Source organism: Triticum dicoccoides, chromosome 5A (genome assembly GCF_002162155.2).
Source record: "Triticum dicoccoides isolate Atlit2015 ecotype Zavitan chromosome 5A, WEW_v2.0, whole genome shotgun sequence".
Lineage (NCBI taxonomy): Eukaryota > Viridiplantae > Streptophyta > Magnoliopsida > Poales > Poaceae > Triticum > Triticum dicoccoides.
The window spans coordinates 223,769,871-223,784,567 of record NC_041388.1 but is presented as its reverse complement, the minus strand read 5'-3'; the positions used below and the strand labels follow the sequence as shown (position 1 = coordinate 223,784,567).

The following is a 14,697-nucleotide window of genomic DNA, read 5'->3' as shown; positions in this document are numbered from 1 at the left end:
TCCAGATTATATTGACCCTGCTCAACAAGCTTTCATTGAAGGTAGAAGAATTAGTGACAATATCATTATTGCTCAAGAGATTTCTCACTCTTTTGCTCTTCGTTCTTGGAATCACCTTGCTTTCATGCTTAAAATTAATCTTGCTAAGGCTTTCGATCGTTTAGAATGGAGCTTCATTGTTTCAGCTCTTGCACGTAAAGGATTGCATGCTCATTTCATAAATTTGATTTATGAGTGCATTTCTTCTCCTACTTTTTATGTGGTCATTAATGGTAGGCCTTCTCATAAATTCAAAAGTTCTAGGGGTATTCGTCAAGGTTGTCCTATGTCCCATTATTCGTTTGTTGTTGTCATTAATGAATTATCTCTTGCTCTTAACGAAGCTTTAGTTGCTCATAGTCTTCAGGATATTTTGCTTGGACCAAATTGCCCCTCTATTCACTCTCTTTTGTTTGCAGATGATTTGTTGGTATGTGGTCAAGCTACTGTTCAGGAAGCTAATGCTATGGCCAACATTATCAATCATTTTTGTTCCATGTCAGGTCAAACTCCAAATTGGGCCAAGTCTGCTATTATGTTTAGTGCTCATGTTAATCAGGTCGTTATTCAAGATATTAAGCAGATTTTTCCTGTTTCTAACATGGATGCTAATTTTTCTCATCTTGGTCATCCTCTTATTCTTCCTGCTAATAATAGATCTGCGGCCTACAATTTTGTTTTGGATAAATTCATGAATAAGCTTCCTGCTTATAAGGCCAACTTGCTCTCTCATGCAGCTAGGCTTGAATTGATTAGATCACTTTTTTCTGGTATTCCTGTTTACTATATGGCTAATATTTTATTTCCTAAGAAGTTCATAGCCAAACTCACTACTATTATTAGGAACTTTTGGTGGACAAGTATTAGAGAGCATAATTCAAGCAAAAGCTTGTGTCTTAGGGCTTGGAAAGATATTTGTTATTCTAAAAAAGAGGGTGGCCTTGGTATTAGGAACTTACAAGCCATTAATGAAGGCCTGATGCTTGCAGCTGCTTGGCGTATAGTGAAAGATTCTTCTTCCCATCTCCATCTTGTTCTTAAGTCCAAATACTTCCATGATTCTTCCATCTGGACTGCTAGCCCTTCTAATCCAAAATCAACTTTTTGGTCCTCCATTCTCAAAATACTGCCCAAACTCAAAGCTCATTCTTTTTATCAGATTACTCAAGGTAATATTTCTATATGGAGCACCCCTTGGTGCTCGCGTTGGAATGCTATTTATGATCATCTTATTATTCAACCTTCAGGATATAGTTACCCTTCTCTTGTTAAAGATCTTTGGGTTCCTGATAGGAAAGAATGGAATTCTACCCTTATTTACTCTCTTTTCCAGCAACCTCTTGCTTCTACTATTATGCAGACTGATATTATTCAAGAGGACGGTCCAGATATTCTGTGTTGGGACCTTACCCCTAATGGTATTTGTACTTCTAAATCTACTTATAAGTTGTGTTTGCAGGATATTCATGCCAATCCTAGATTTGCACCTTCTCAGGTTTCTTTGCAGGTCAAGAATCTTCTAAATGAGGTCTGGAAACAAAAGATGATGATTCCCAGGGTAAAAACTTTTGCTTGAAGGCTTCTTAGAAAAGCTCTTCCCACAGGTTTGAGAGCTGGCCGCTTCTCCGTGCACATATCTCAACTTTGTAGCAGATGCGGTAAGCCTGAGGATGAGATGCATTTATTTTTTCTTTGTGATTTTGCTAGAGCTGCTTGGTTTCTGAATCCTTTGGTGCATTAGAATGGATATTTTAGTTCAAAGTAATCCTAATATTCACAGTATTTTCCTTGCTCTGATTAATATGAATCATCCTCATGCTTCTCTACCCAACATTCTCAACTTTATGTGGTGTCTTTGGAAAGCTAGGAACGATTATTTATTTAGTAGGAAAAAATCTCTTCCTTATCATATTAACACTGCTGCTATAGCCCTGTGTAATGAACTCGATGATTTTATACATATTTCTTCTCAGCTCAAATCCAATGAGATGGTCGGTGTTTTACCTCTTACTAATCAGATTCCTATGCAGGGGAAAACGATTAAGTCTGATCTTCAAGTTACAGGACCAAAAGTATACTCTGATGCAGCATTTAGATGCAAAAAAATTCCAGGCTTGACTCAAGGATCTGTTGCTACTGGAATTGGAATTTACCTCTCTTTACCACAAGACCAATTGGAGGTCAATGTGCAGATCCAAGCTTCTACTATTATCACAGATACACCTTTACAAGCTGAAGCTTTGGCGCTTCTTTTGGCGGCTAGAGTGGCCAAACAGCTATGCATTTCTCAGCCCACTTTCCTCACTGACAATCTGTCTTTGGCGCCATGGGCGGCTAGCAGAAAGATTAAGGAATCTACTACTCCTTGGACTATAAGGAAAATTCTGGCTGACTTCTTCTGCTACTCCTCAGATCTTCAGTCCCAGGTGTTTCACATCTTTAGGGAGATCAATGGTATTGCACACAATGTAGCTCACCAGGTTCTAACATCAGTGGTAGAACCTGATATATGTTGTTTCGCTTCAGCTCATCGGAATATGACTTGCCCTGTAGTTTCTCTTCTCTCTACTTTTCAATTTCAGGGCTTTGTAATTCATACTGTATGGTGTTTCTGAGCTGAAATAAGAAAGTTTGGCGCCTAGTGCGCCTTTTGTTGTTCAAAAAAAAAATACCCCCTTTTTTAGTGGAACGTGTATCCTCCTTGGTTGTGTGTTTCCTAACAAGACTCTGTACAATTAAGTTTGCTTCCTACTAATTGCTTCCAGTGACTCGGTTATTTAGCTTCCAGCGACTCAATTTTTTGCTTCCAGCGACTCGATAATTTGCTACAACCTCAACCCAATTTATTTGATCTAGTTGAAGTTTGTGTTATATCTAACAGATTATTTTGAACACCATCTAACAGAGATTTGGGTCCATTATAAATGTTTATTTTACGTCCAACCAGCTAAGTAATAACATGTTTCTGTCGACTGGAAAATGTGTTTCCATTGCAACGCGATTTTGCTTCTAATGATAACATATACATTTATTTCCGCTGAAACATGAATTTGATTGTACATTGCTTCCAACCCATGAAAGTTTGCTATGGAAGAGAAAGGAATTTGCTCCCATGCAACAAAAGCTTAATATAGTTACAACAACAAAAATTATTTACATTATAACAAAAAAATTTACATGGTCAACACCGAAGTCTGCTGGGAAGCAAGGGTAATGTCTTGGGTTGCACTAGCATAATAGGGAACACTTAGGCGAAATATTGCCGAAGGAAAATTGGCATGATGGCAGCAAGCAACGGGGATGTTGTCGCCAGCTATTAACCACAACATGTCGACACACCACAACGACATTGTGGGGAGACGTCAGTGCAAGGCATCTGAGAAACTAAGGATGCATGGTTGTCGTCGTTTGGCGCAAAACATCTATAAAATAGAAGCACAATGAGAAATTAAGAGTATCAAAACATAAATAATACATATTGGAAACACAAGAAATGAAATAAGCATGGATTACACGAAGCAACAAATTAATCTATCAGAATATATATGATAGGTACTGGAAGCACAGAAAACTGGGATGAAAGAAAAGCATTGCTATACAAACATATGTGAAATGTTAAAGTAGGAACCATAGCTTAGATGGACCAGCTGTTTCAATGATCAAAACATATGTGATAGGCAATGGAAGCATATACGATTGAGACGAAGAGAAAAATTCAATACCATTGGAAACAAATGTGGCACAAAAGTATAAAACATGGCTTACATGAAGCAACAAATTGGTCTGTCACATCATACACTGTTTGTATTTTGATCAAAATGGTGTTCAAAAGAAGAACAATAGAACACAAAAAAATAGAAACCTGGCGAAGTATATATTTGGAAGCCCGATCAGTATGAAGCATGAAGAGGTGCTATGCCAATATAACTCATCTTACTTTGAAGCATAAAGAATTGCACATGGAAATTAATTAAAGATTGCCGCCAACATGAGGATGCTTGTTGTGTCACCTACATACAAAATTCACCTAAGAACTGGTTGAATTATGGCAGCAAACTTTGCAGGCCGAAGAAGCATATGTAGAACTCTCTTTGATCCAAAATAAGTGTCATAGCTTTGAACAAAGGTTCTAATAAACAAGCCTTTTAACAACAGTTCTAACAAACAAGCCTTTTAACATCAGTTCTAACAAACAACCCTCGATGCATAAATTTGGCATGGTCATGCTTCCATTTTTTTAGAGGTATGAAGCTGGAAATTTATGCAAATGGTGCATTATTAGTGTTGGGTGGAAGCATGAAATTTTAAAAATGAAACCAAAAAATTTGCGGCCAACTGTGGATGCTTATATTTGGAAGCTCTTTGTATAGGAAGCAATGAAACAATATTTTCTTAGCATCTCTCACCATCATTTGAAGCACTGAATATTGACACTAAGGAATAGACACGATTGTCTACCTACATAGCTATGGGTTATCAAATTGTCTACAAAGCATGACCTACAAAAAGTTTGATGACAAATGACCTAACACAAATCAGAACAATACTAGGCAGCCACTGAACATACAAACTTGATTACTGATGTCCACCAGCGTTGTCGCCCCGGGGGTCGCATCGGTGGATAAGGCGATGTGGTTTGGAGAAGCAGGGGCACAGCTAGCCGGTGGAGTGGCCGTGCTGCTCGGCGGCGAGGAGAGCAGGAGGCAGCTGCTCGCATGGCGGGGAGGAGGAGATCTGGGCGGTGCGTGCGAGGTGGAAGAGCTCAGGCCGGTGCAGCTGCGTTTGCAATCAGGAGAGATTAGTGGAGTTTTTTTAGGGAGAGATTAGGGGAGTGTTACGCACGGGGGTTGCGGCTGATTAGTTCCCTGCCGGTTGATTTTTTTTTTCAATAAGAAGCACAATGTTAGCCGTCAGATTTCAATTGCATCGACGGCGTTGGTCTGGTCTGCAGCTGGGGTTCGATCAGACTATAGATTAGAAGCGTTTCCCTGTAAGTTTTGTCATAAGTCAAGCTTTGACAAAGTTAACAATAAGTGTCAACATTTATAATACCAAATCAACACCGTTAAGACTTACCGTGAACTATATTTTCATATGGTATAGATTTCGTATTGTAAATGCTCATATATTTCTCTATAATATAAAATTGGTCAGAGTTCACAAAATTTGACTTCAGACAAAACTTAACTATAATTTGGCAAGGGGATAATTGTTGGATTGTGGTCTAAAACGGCGAACTAGATACTTTCTTCGGCACAGATAGGTTTCAAAAAAACCATAATTGTCAATTCCGCATTACAGCACAGCTTTTTCTTGCTTAAAACAATTTGAAATTTCCCAACTTGCACTATTACCAAACTAGCTGCCTGGAGCAAACGTCATCAGGCTCGTCAATTGTGCCCAGCAAATAGCCAAAGATTTCCAATACTTCATTGTTCATCTTGCTTGAAGTAAACATCAGTCATTCTGTCCTTGGAATATTCACATTACACATCACTGCGCATTGGGGACAGGCGAAAAAGGCAACCAAACCTTTGCTTCTAGAAGAAGAAAATGCAGGCATAAGCTGTAATCACCGATGTTAGCAGCACAGACACTGCATTAACAGCATCATTATCCAGGATAGTCATTCCAGAAATCTTGGTGACAGTAGGTCCCCGTTTACTGACCACCTACATGTACAGGACAAACAAACTGTTCAATATGGTGAAACTGAAAATCCTGGATGATATCTGGTTCAAGATCATGTGAATCACACTTACACACTTATTCATGCTCGCCGAAGCAGCAAAGCAAAGCTTCCAGAATAGAATAACGCTATTATTACATGTGTGTAATTCATATATAAAGTCATCACATCAGAATAGCTAATGTGGATAAGAGAATTTACAGGCACATCCTACAAACCTTGTATACTCCCTCCGTTTCACATTAATTAAAAGTTCTAGCTCTGTCCTAAGTCAAACATGTTTACTTTTGTTCAAGTCCATAGAAAAATATAGAACATCATATTAGTTTCATTAGATAATTTATGAAATATGTTTCATATTATATATATTTGATGTTGTATATCTCAGCATATTTTTCTATAGACTTGGCCAAATTTAAACAAATTTGACTTAGGACAAACCTAAAACTTCAATGATTCGGAAAGAATGGAGTACTGGCTTAAGTACTAGATTGGTCCCTCAAGTTTGACAGAAAGGCCCGGTTTGGTCCCTGCAGTCTCAAAAGGGGCGAATAGCCAAATACCCCCCTGACATTTGTAATTTGGGTCAAGAAAATTCACTGGATGCCATGTGACACATAAGTATGTGGACACATCACATAATCTCGTTCATATTTCTGTTCTAAGCAGCAATGGAGATGAAAAATTATTCTCGCGAATGTGCAGAGCCCAAGGGAATCACGTTGTTTGTCTCATATTGGGAGCATCTACATCCGGGCGCCCCAAACCCTCCTCAAACGCTCGGGCGGCCCGCCCGGTCACTGACCGATCACGATTTTTCGACCCACACGGACGCCTTAAACGGGCTTCAAACACCCGGCCTGACCGGCACCCTTCATATCCAGCCCAAATATGAAGCGGATATGGGGGCACCCGAGCACGCCCGTCACGTCAGACCCGGACCATGCCGACCCACCCGACCCCACATATATTCGCCCCATCCGCTCGTCGGATCAAACCCTAGCCACTTCACTCCACTCCCCTCCGCCACCCGAGCTCACCTCCGCGGTTTCCGGCCTTCTCTGGCATGGCAGGCAGCGGACCGGACTCCGACCAGTCCGGATCCGTCGACTGGGGTGTCATCCCCTGCGGGTTGGAGGAGGCAATGGCAGTCCACGTTGCACTCCACCACTCCCGGGAGGACAGTGCCCGACCGACAGATCTGTCCGCCGCGACTTCCACCACCCCAACTTAACCCAATTTTGTTTGTGTTGTGAGTTGTGTCTCCTAAGGTGTTTCGGCTACTTAGGGACCGTGCTTCCAACAACAACACCGTGTATAGTCCACCACCTTACCCTCCACTTCCGCATTGCGTCTCAAAACCCATCATTGCATTTCCGCAATCCCATTGAGCTTCCGCAACCACCACCGCTTTCCGCTACCACCATTTTGACATTTGACATTTGAGATTTTGAGTTCGCGGTTTTTCCGTTTCCTAAGGTGTTTCGGCTACTTAGGGATGAGTCTCCATCATCTTGGTATCTCTATCAAGATCACCGTCACTCATCATCGCCACGGACGGTAACCTCCATATCATCTTGGTATCATGGTATCCCTCCATTGTATATTTCCTTGCCATTGCATTGTTAACCCCTGGCCCATTTTGCGTTACTTGCCTATCAAGACTAGCCATTTGAGTATTGCCGGCAACGTTACTTGTGCACATTAGTGATCAATGATCTACACCTTCCATTACATACATACCATATTATATTGGTATCATCATATCATCTCTTGTGCCTCAAGTTTGTTCCCGCATATACCCAATTGCTATCTTGGTTTGTGCATTGTGCAAAAGTGGCCATACACATAAAAAAAAGAATAAAGCTTTTAAGCAAAAGAGAAAGAGCAAAGAAGCTTGTAAGCAAGTGCCATAGCATCATACCACATTGCATATAAGATTGTCATATCCGATCATCTTGGATCATACCATTGAAACATCATACATATATAGCATACTTGGGATATTAGTCGTTGCATTTTTGTCTCCTATAGGTTATGCACAAGTGTCGTATCCGCCTATTGAGCAATCGTGCTAGCGTCTCTTTTGAGTTGTGCAACACGAGCGTTTTCCGTGGATTCCACATTTTATGCTCATCCTTGGTTGCACGACCCCATTTATCTATCCGTGTGTGCGTTTCCGTGTGCCATTCATTGCTATTGGTCTACTTGTTTCACTTGTGAATTTATGAATATCTTTCAACATTATTGACTCTTGCTAACATTTTGCATTAAATTTTTGTGCCATTATCCTCACTGAGCTCCACCATAAGCCTTATTTGTGTAGGTGTGAGAAATCGACAACAATTGGTACCAACTGTGCTATTTCCTTGTTACATCATTGAGTGATCATTGATCCATCTTCAACATCGGTTAAGGTACATTTGGTATAGTTCTTCTCCTTTCTCCACTCATATTTGCTCGAGTATTGTGATGGATAGGCAAGGCATTTCATCTCTGGTCTTCCACAACAACGACGGCGTGAACAACTACATCACCAAAGCATCAATCTTCGATCTACAACGACAAATGCAAGGCACACAATCAAGATTGCGAGAATGCATCGAGAACCTCTCCATCGACATTCGTCACTCCGAAGTAAGGAAAAGGGACTACATCGACAACAAGTTTTCCACATAAAAGGAGGAGCAAGATGCAAGGATGGAGGAGATTCGGACCTTGTTGATCAACCGTTCTTCCCCTTCGTCATCCTCAAGGCGGCGACGTTCAAGTCACAAGTCTTCGGAGCGCAAAAATGATGCAAGCGCAAGTCGTCCACGTTCACATCTCCATGGCGACCACCATCACGTTCGTGATCCACATCGTCATGAAGGGCAAGTCACCTCCAAGCATCATGTGCACGACGACGACGAACGCCATCAAGCTCAAGCACGACGACGACGAACGCCATCGAGCTCAAGCACGACAACGACACCATCATCATGAAGATGCTCGCCAAGCGCAAATGCACAAGTCCCAACAAGCCCTACTTCACGCCAAGGTCAACCTTCATGAGCATAAGAGAAGGCCGCGAGATGAGCACCACCAAGACGGAGCTACGGCTGCACCAACCACTTCGGCATCTTCGCCAAGTGTTCTCAAGGCATCTTCGCCTTCGGACGTACGGCATCTTTGCCTACTTCCCATGAGTTCGCCTACATCGACATCTTCACAAACGAGGCAACCACCAACGAGCGAGGGCGACACTTCTATCTTCGGAAGCCCCTCAAGGAAGATGGCCGAGCACGGGAATTTTCCTTCGGTCATGGAGACGAGCTACGAAGTGCCACATCATATGGGCCTCTAACAACAAGACGGCGACAAGACGGTCGAGCAAGGGCCATCCCCTTCGACCACGGCGACGAGCATGAACCTCTTCAACAACATGAAGACGACGCCCATATTGGACTCATACTCTGAGTCAAGCTACGAGACCGCACATGAAACCTTATCTTTGGTCTTAGAGGAGAGTGATGATGTGCCATCTTTGGCCTTCATCCACGGCTACGACTACGACATGATTGAGCATGGAGACATTTGCACCTATATCTCTCCGATACCCACATATGATGAGATGCCCCAATTCCCATGTGAGGAGCGCCACCACCACATGAGTGAGATGAGTGACTCCACCACATGAGTGAGATGAGCGACTCCACCATATATGACATTGAGTGCATTTCCTATGAGAGGATGAGTGTGACCACCACTAGCCCCACACTTAAGAGCATGCCACACATCTTATGTGAGGTTGAGAGCCATTTAAGTGACTCCACCAACCATATGAATGATAGCATCATACCGGGAGTGAGTGAACCACAACACTTAGTGAGTGAGGTAGTTGACACGGCACGTGAGGCCACTATGATTTCTAACGACTTACCCTCTACTCGAAGTGTATTTTCTTCTTTGGTGCTAGGTCTCCTACCCGATTAAGATAGGACTGCATCAGGGGTCAGCTTTGAGCCCTTATCTTTTTGCATTGGTGATGGATGAGGTCACAAGGGATATACAAGGAGATATCCCATGGTGTATGCTCTTTGCGGATGATGTGGTGCTAGTTGACGATAGTCGGACGGGGGTAAATAGGAAATTAGAGTTATGGAGACAAACCTTGGAATCGAAAGGGTTTAGGCTTAGTAGAACTAAAACCGAGTACATGATGTGCGGTTTCAGTACTACTAGGTGTGAGGAGGAGGTTAGCCTTGATGGCCAGGTGGTACCTCAGAAGGACACCTTTCGGTATTTGGGGTCAATGCTGCAGGAGGATGGGGGTATTGATGAAGATGTGAACCATCGAATCAAAGCCGGATGGATGAAGTGGCGCCAAGCTTCTGGCATTCTCTGTGACAAGAGAGTGCCACAAAAGCTAAAAGGCAAGTTCTACAGGACGGCGGTTCGACCCGCAATGTTGTATGGCGCTGAGTGTTGGCTGACTAAAAGGCGACATGTTCAACAGTTAGGTGTGGCGGAGATGCGTATGTTGAGATGGATGTGTGGCCACACGAGGAAGGATCGAGTCCGGAATGATAATATACGAGATAGAGTTGGGGTAGCACCAATTGAAGAGAAGCTTGTCCAACATCGTCTGAGATGGTTTGGGCATATTCAGCGCAGGCCTCCAGAAGCTCCGGTGCATAGTGGACGGCTAAAGCATGCGGAGAATATCAAGAGAGGCGGGGTAGACCGAATTTGACATGGGAGGAGTCCGTTAAGAGAGACCTGAAGGATTGGAGTATCACCAAAGAGCTAGCTATGGACAGGGGTGCGTGGAAGCTTGCTATCCATGTGCCAGAGTCATGAGTTGGTTGCGAGATCTTATGGGTTTCACCTCTAGCCTACCCCAACTTGTTTGGGACTAAAGGCTTTGTTGTTGTTTTGTTGTTGTTGTGGTGCTAGGTCTCCTACATGACGACATGCCTATCCTCGACGAGTACATACCCCCAAGGGAGACGACGATGGCCATGGTGGACGATGATGCACCCCCCACATGGTTCCATCAAGATGAAGATGACCACGACTTGGTCTTCGACACCTCACTTACAACACATGAGCAATGCTTCAAAGGTAACATAGGTGATGGTGCTTCTCTTGTCCCACCAGTGGACTATTTTACGAATGATTGCTTGCATGATGTTGACACACCTATTCCCATGCTTCATACTAGTGCAACTTCTTCATGTCATGACTTACCAATTTTTGATGAATATGATGATGAGCATGTTGAATTGCCTAGTTGTGATGCTATGCTCCATAGGATATCATGTGAAAATTCTTTTGGTCACGTCATGTTCGACAACTCTTTAAACTTGTCATATGCTATGAGTGAGATCTCCCATATTGCATCATTTGAATCTCAACATAGTAGCTATGCATGCCCCATTAAAATAAATCTCATTTGCACCCATGGCATAGATGACGAGATGATGGTCATTGGCTTTTGTTTTTCATGTGATGATATTGCCATGCTTCCTTTACATGATTTGCGCAATTCATCTACTATGCCATGCCATGATTACATTGTTCCAAATATGCTTTCTTTTGGATGTTGTCAATATTCTTCATGTGATGTTTATACAAATGCTCATGAGGAGACCTTTATAATTTCCTCATATATATTAAGAGATTTTGATACATCCTATCCTTTGAATGCTTCCATAATTGCTTGCACCATAGGCATTCCATAAATAACAATGCTTTACATATTTCTCATGATGTATTACACAATTTGAGTCTCCATTATGCTATACATAACAACAAACCTCTCATGATGGATAACATGTTTCTATATCACGCATCTCATTTATTTGAGCGGATATTTTGTGCTAGCCAACACAAGCACGTGCGCATCATGATGGATGATGTGTACATCTACCACGCACACACAAATTTTCCTTTGTCTTTGTCTTTGTCTTGTGTAGATACTCATGTATACGCGTCAACCTCTCAATCCCAAGAGTTGACGAAACGAGCTCTTGAGAGCAACGATGCTTTGGGATCCCGTGGACTATTCTTACCACCGTCCTCTTCGCGCAACGACTTCGCGCATTCCTTTTACTTGGCTCTTACACGGCTATGGGCTATTTACCATTTGTCACGTTATGCCCATTTTCTCGTGTTCACTTTGCATGCTATGCCTCTTTATATGATTTTGCCATGCAATTGTGACCCTTGCATGCATTTACCCATGATTAACCATTATACTACTTCTATGTGTATTTGCATGCTTGGTGAAGATCCTTATTGCTATTGCCATGTCTATCATGTGCCTCATGCTATTGATGCTTGTTGTGTTGGGAGAGTCATGATGTCCCATTGCTATTTACATATGGCCTCTCACCAATACATTGATGATATTTTGCTCATATCTTGCTTTCATGCTTGTGCTATGTCATGTGAATTATTCATGCACACTATTTGCACCCATTACATGCTTGCCATGATTCCTTCTAGTATGTTGCATCTTCGCACTACTAGCTTGCTTGACTTGATCACTATGATTACTTACTTTGTCACATCACCCATGTTCCACTATTACTCTCTTTCTTGGGTTGATGACATATATGTTCGTGCCTCTCACATGATACATCTTGTTCATTGTCGCTTGCCTCCAATTGTTGCATCTATGCTCATTGATATTGGAGACTTGGACATATACTTGTGATGCATGCTTGTTTACTTGAGCCTATTGTCTTTGGCTGTAGTCGCATCTTATGCTTTCATACCATGCCACATATTGTCCTTTCTTATGATAAGCATGATGAAAACACTTGTTGGGTATCTCACCATTCGAATGATAAGTGTTGTATTTGCACTAACCTCATTTGTTTTTCCGAGTGTTGCAAAGCATCCTATGATCATCCCCATGTACACTCAAGCATACGCCTTTGGACCTAAGGTGAACTCGCTCCTTTCCGAATCTTCCCTTTCCGCAGGTAAGACATGGATGCTACTTCAGGCGCGGACCATGTGCATACTCAGATACACCCGAGGAGACCATGGAGAGCCCAAGGACCAAGGCCAAGCGTGCGCGGAAGCGAAGGAAGGAGAAGGAAGAAGAGCCAGCTGCTACAGCGGCCGAACATCCGGCCCCAGCCCGGACATCCGGCCCTTGCCCCGAAAATCCGGCATCGGCTATCCAGAGAACACCGAAAAGGACCAGCGCAGCCCGGACATCCGGCACCTTGCCCCGGACATCCGGCTCCTCCCGAAGCCCCGGACATCCGGCCCCTTCGCCCGGAAACCTGGCCCCTCCATCACCGAATGCATCGGGAACCGACCCCGCCAGCCGAACATCCGGCCCATCGCGAAGCCCCGGACATCCGCCCCCCAGCCCGGACATCCGGCGCCTGTCTGTGCACAGTGGACGGGCCAAGGGCCCATGTATCCCCCCTCTCACTTACCCCTTCGTGGGCTAACACTATATATAGACCCCCTCCTCCTCCTAGTTAGGGTTAGCATTGGTTTAGCTCATTTAGAGATAGAGCTTTGCTCATCCATACGGATCTACTCCTTGAGAGAGACCGCGGCCCCTCTTCGGAGAAGATCCGCGTTGGATTCAAGACCTCCTCAGGGAGAAGACCCCCCATCAAGACCTCCTCACGGAGAAGAACCGGTTACCCTTTGTATCGTCCCGTGTTGACTTTGGATCGTGTGACCTCTATGTGTACTCGGATCTAGCATATGTGTGATCGTTCTTGTTGGTTTGAGTGATTCTCTCGTGTTTCCCCTCGTGTTCTTCGCGGGATCCGCTCCTTTCGTGAAAGATCGGCCATCTAGAGTTTCACCCTACATCACAGGGATTAGATCTTTACTAGTTTATTCTCATCTGTTTCATAATTCTTATGTAGTACATGGTGTCCCTTTTATAGCGAAGCCTCGACTTGATGCCTAAAAATAGAATCAAACTTTCCTAACAAACCATATCTTGATCTTTCTAACTGTACCGATCACTTCCTAACTAAATAATTATCTCTAATGAGCTAAGGTATGAGATCCCCGCCTCTGACAGATTCCAACCTAAGATGTCATGGAAATATTTACCTTGTTCCGAACACTGCAGTATCCGCTGAACTGAAGTGTGGCACCCAGCAATGAATCAATTAGACTCCCAAGCAAACCAGCAGCAGCAGAGATAGGTATTACTAGGAGCTGTTGAAACAACATATCAAAAGAACATTCAGCTGTCATCAGTCCAACAGCAACAAAAGTCAGACCAATGGTTAGACCACCTGCTGTGGCAGCAAGAAGTCCTTGTAAGGTCACTCCACCATTTGTACCTTTCCTGACAGGCTTATACATGATACAAGGAATTATCAGCTCACACATAAAAGCAGTAAAGCACACAAAAACTATCAACTTTTATAGGAAATATTCAAATGAGACAAAGATGAAACAGTAAATACTTTGGGATCTGCATGTATGAGATGATGCAAAAGATGATTGGTTGACCCACAATATGAACCTTCTAGATATTCGCAAACAACTTGTGCTTGTTTGTTTGTATGCGGGGAGGCCATCGTCTTAATGAATACAGCCCATGCGGGTATTCCATCTACAAGTTGTATTTCATATTGTTGACATACTACTGCACTTGTGGAGCTTCCACTCTTAACTCGTAAGTAAACAACGTCGATTGATTAGGTACATTGGTATCGTTGTTTGACTCTGCGACACCAAAGGCATGTCATACAGAAAATCTTGCGCAGCTGCTGCCTTTAGGTGTAGGCACACCTTGATTGTTGCGAGTGAACTGCCACTTCCATGCGAAGGGACGTTTTTCTTCCCAGTGATAATGCAGGCAGTAACTCCGCCTATGTTGTCTCAACATAGCCGGTCCCAAGCCCGGTAAAGGAGGAGGGTTGTGATAGGCTTGGCGAGCCAACGTAAAAACTCAGCCACTCTTATGGAGATGAAACCCAAAAAAAATT

General features: G+C 43.1%; 1 protein-coding gene across 1 annotated transcript in view; it reads right to left on the bottom strand.

Annotated features, from left to right (window-relative positions):
• Positions 1-5,150: 5,150 nt before the first annotated feature.
• Positions 5,151-14,697, bottom strand: part of LOC119300758 (protein PGR-like) — a 28,613-nt gene continuing 19,066 nt past the window's right edge. The window contains exons 3-4 of the mRNA XM_037577650.1: positions 13,811-14,059; positions 5,151-5,711 (exon numbers count right to left, since the gene is read on the bottom strand). Coding sequence (XP_037433547.1) covers positions 5,580-5,711; positions 13,811-14,059 — 381 coding nt within the window. The 3' untranslated portion in view covers positions 5,151-5,579. The remainder of the gene's footprint in view (positions 5,712-13,810; positions 14,060-14,697) is intronic.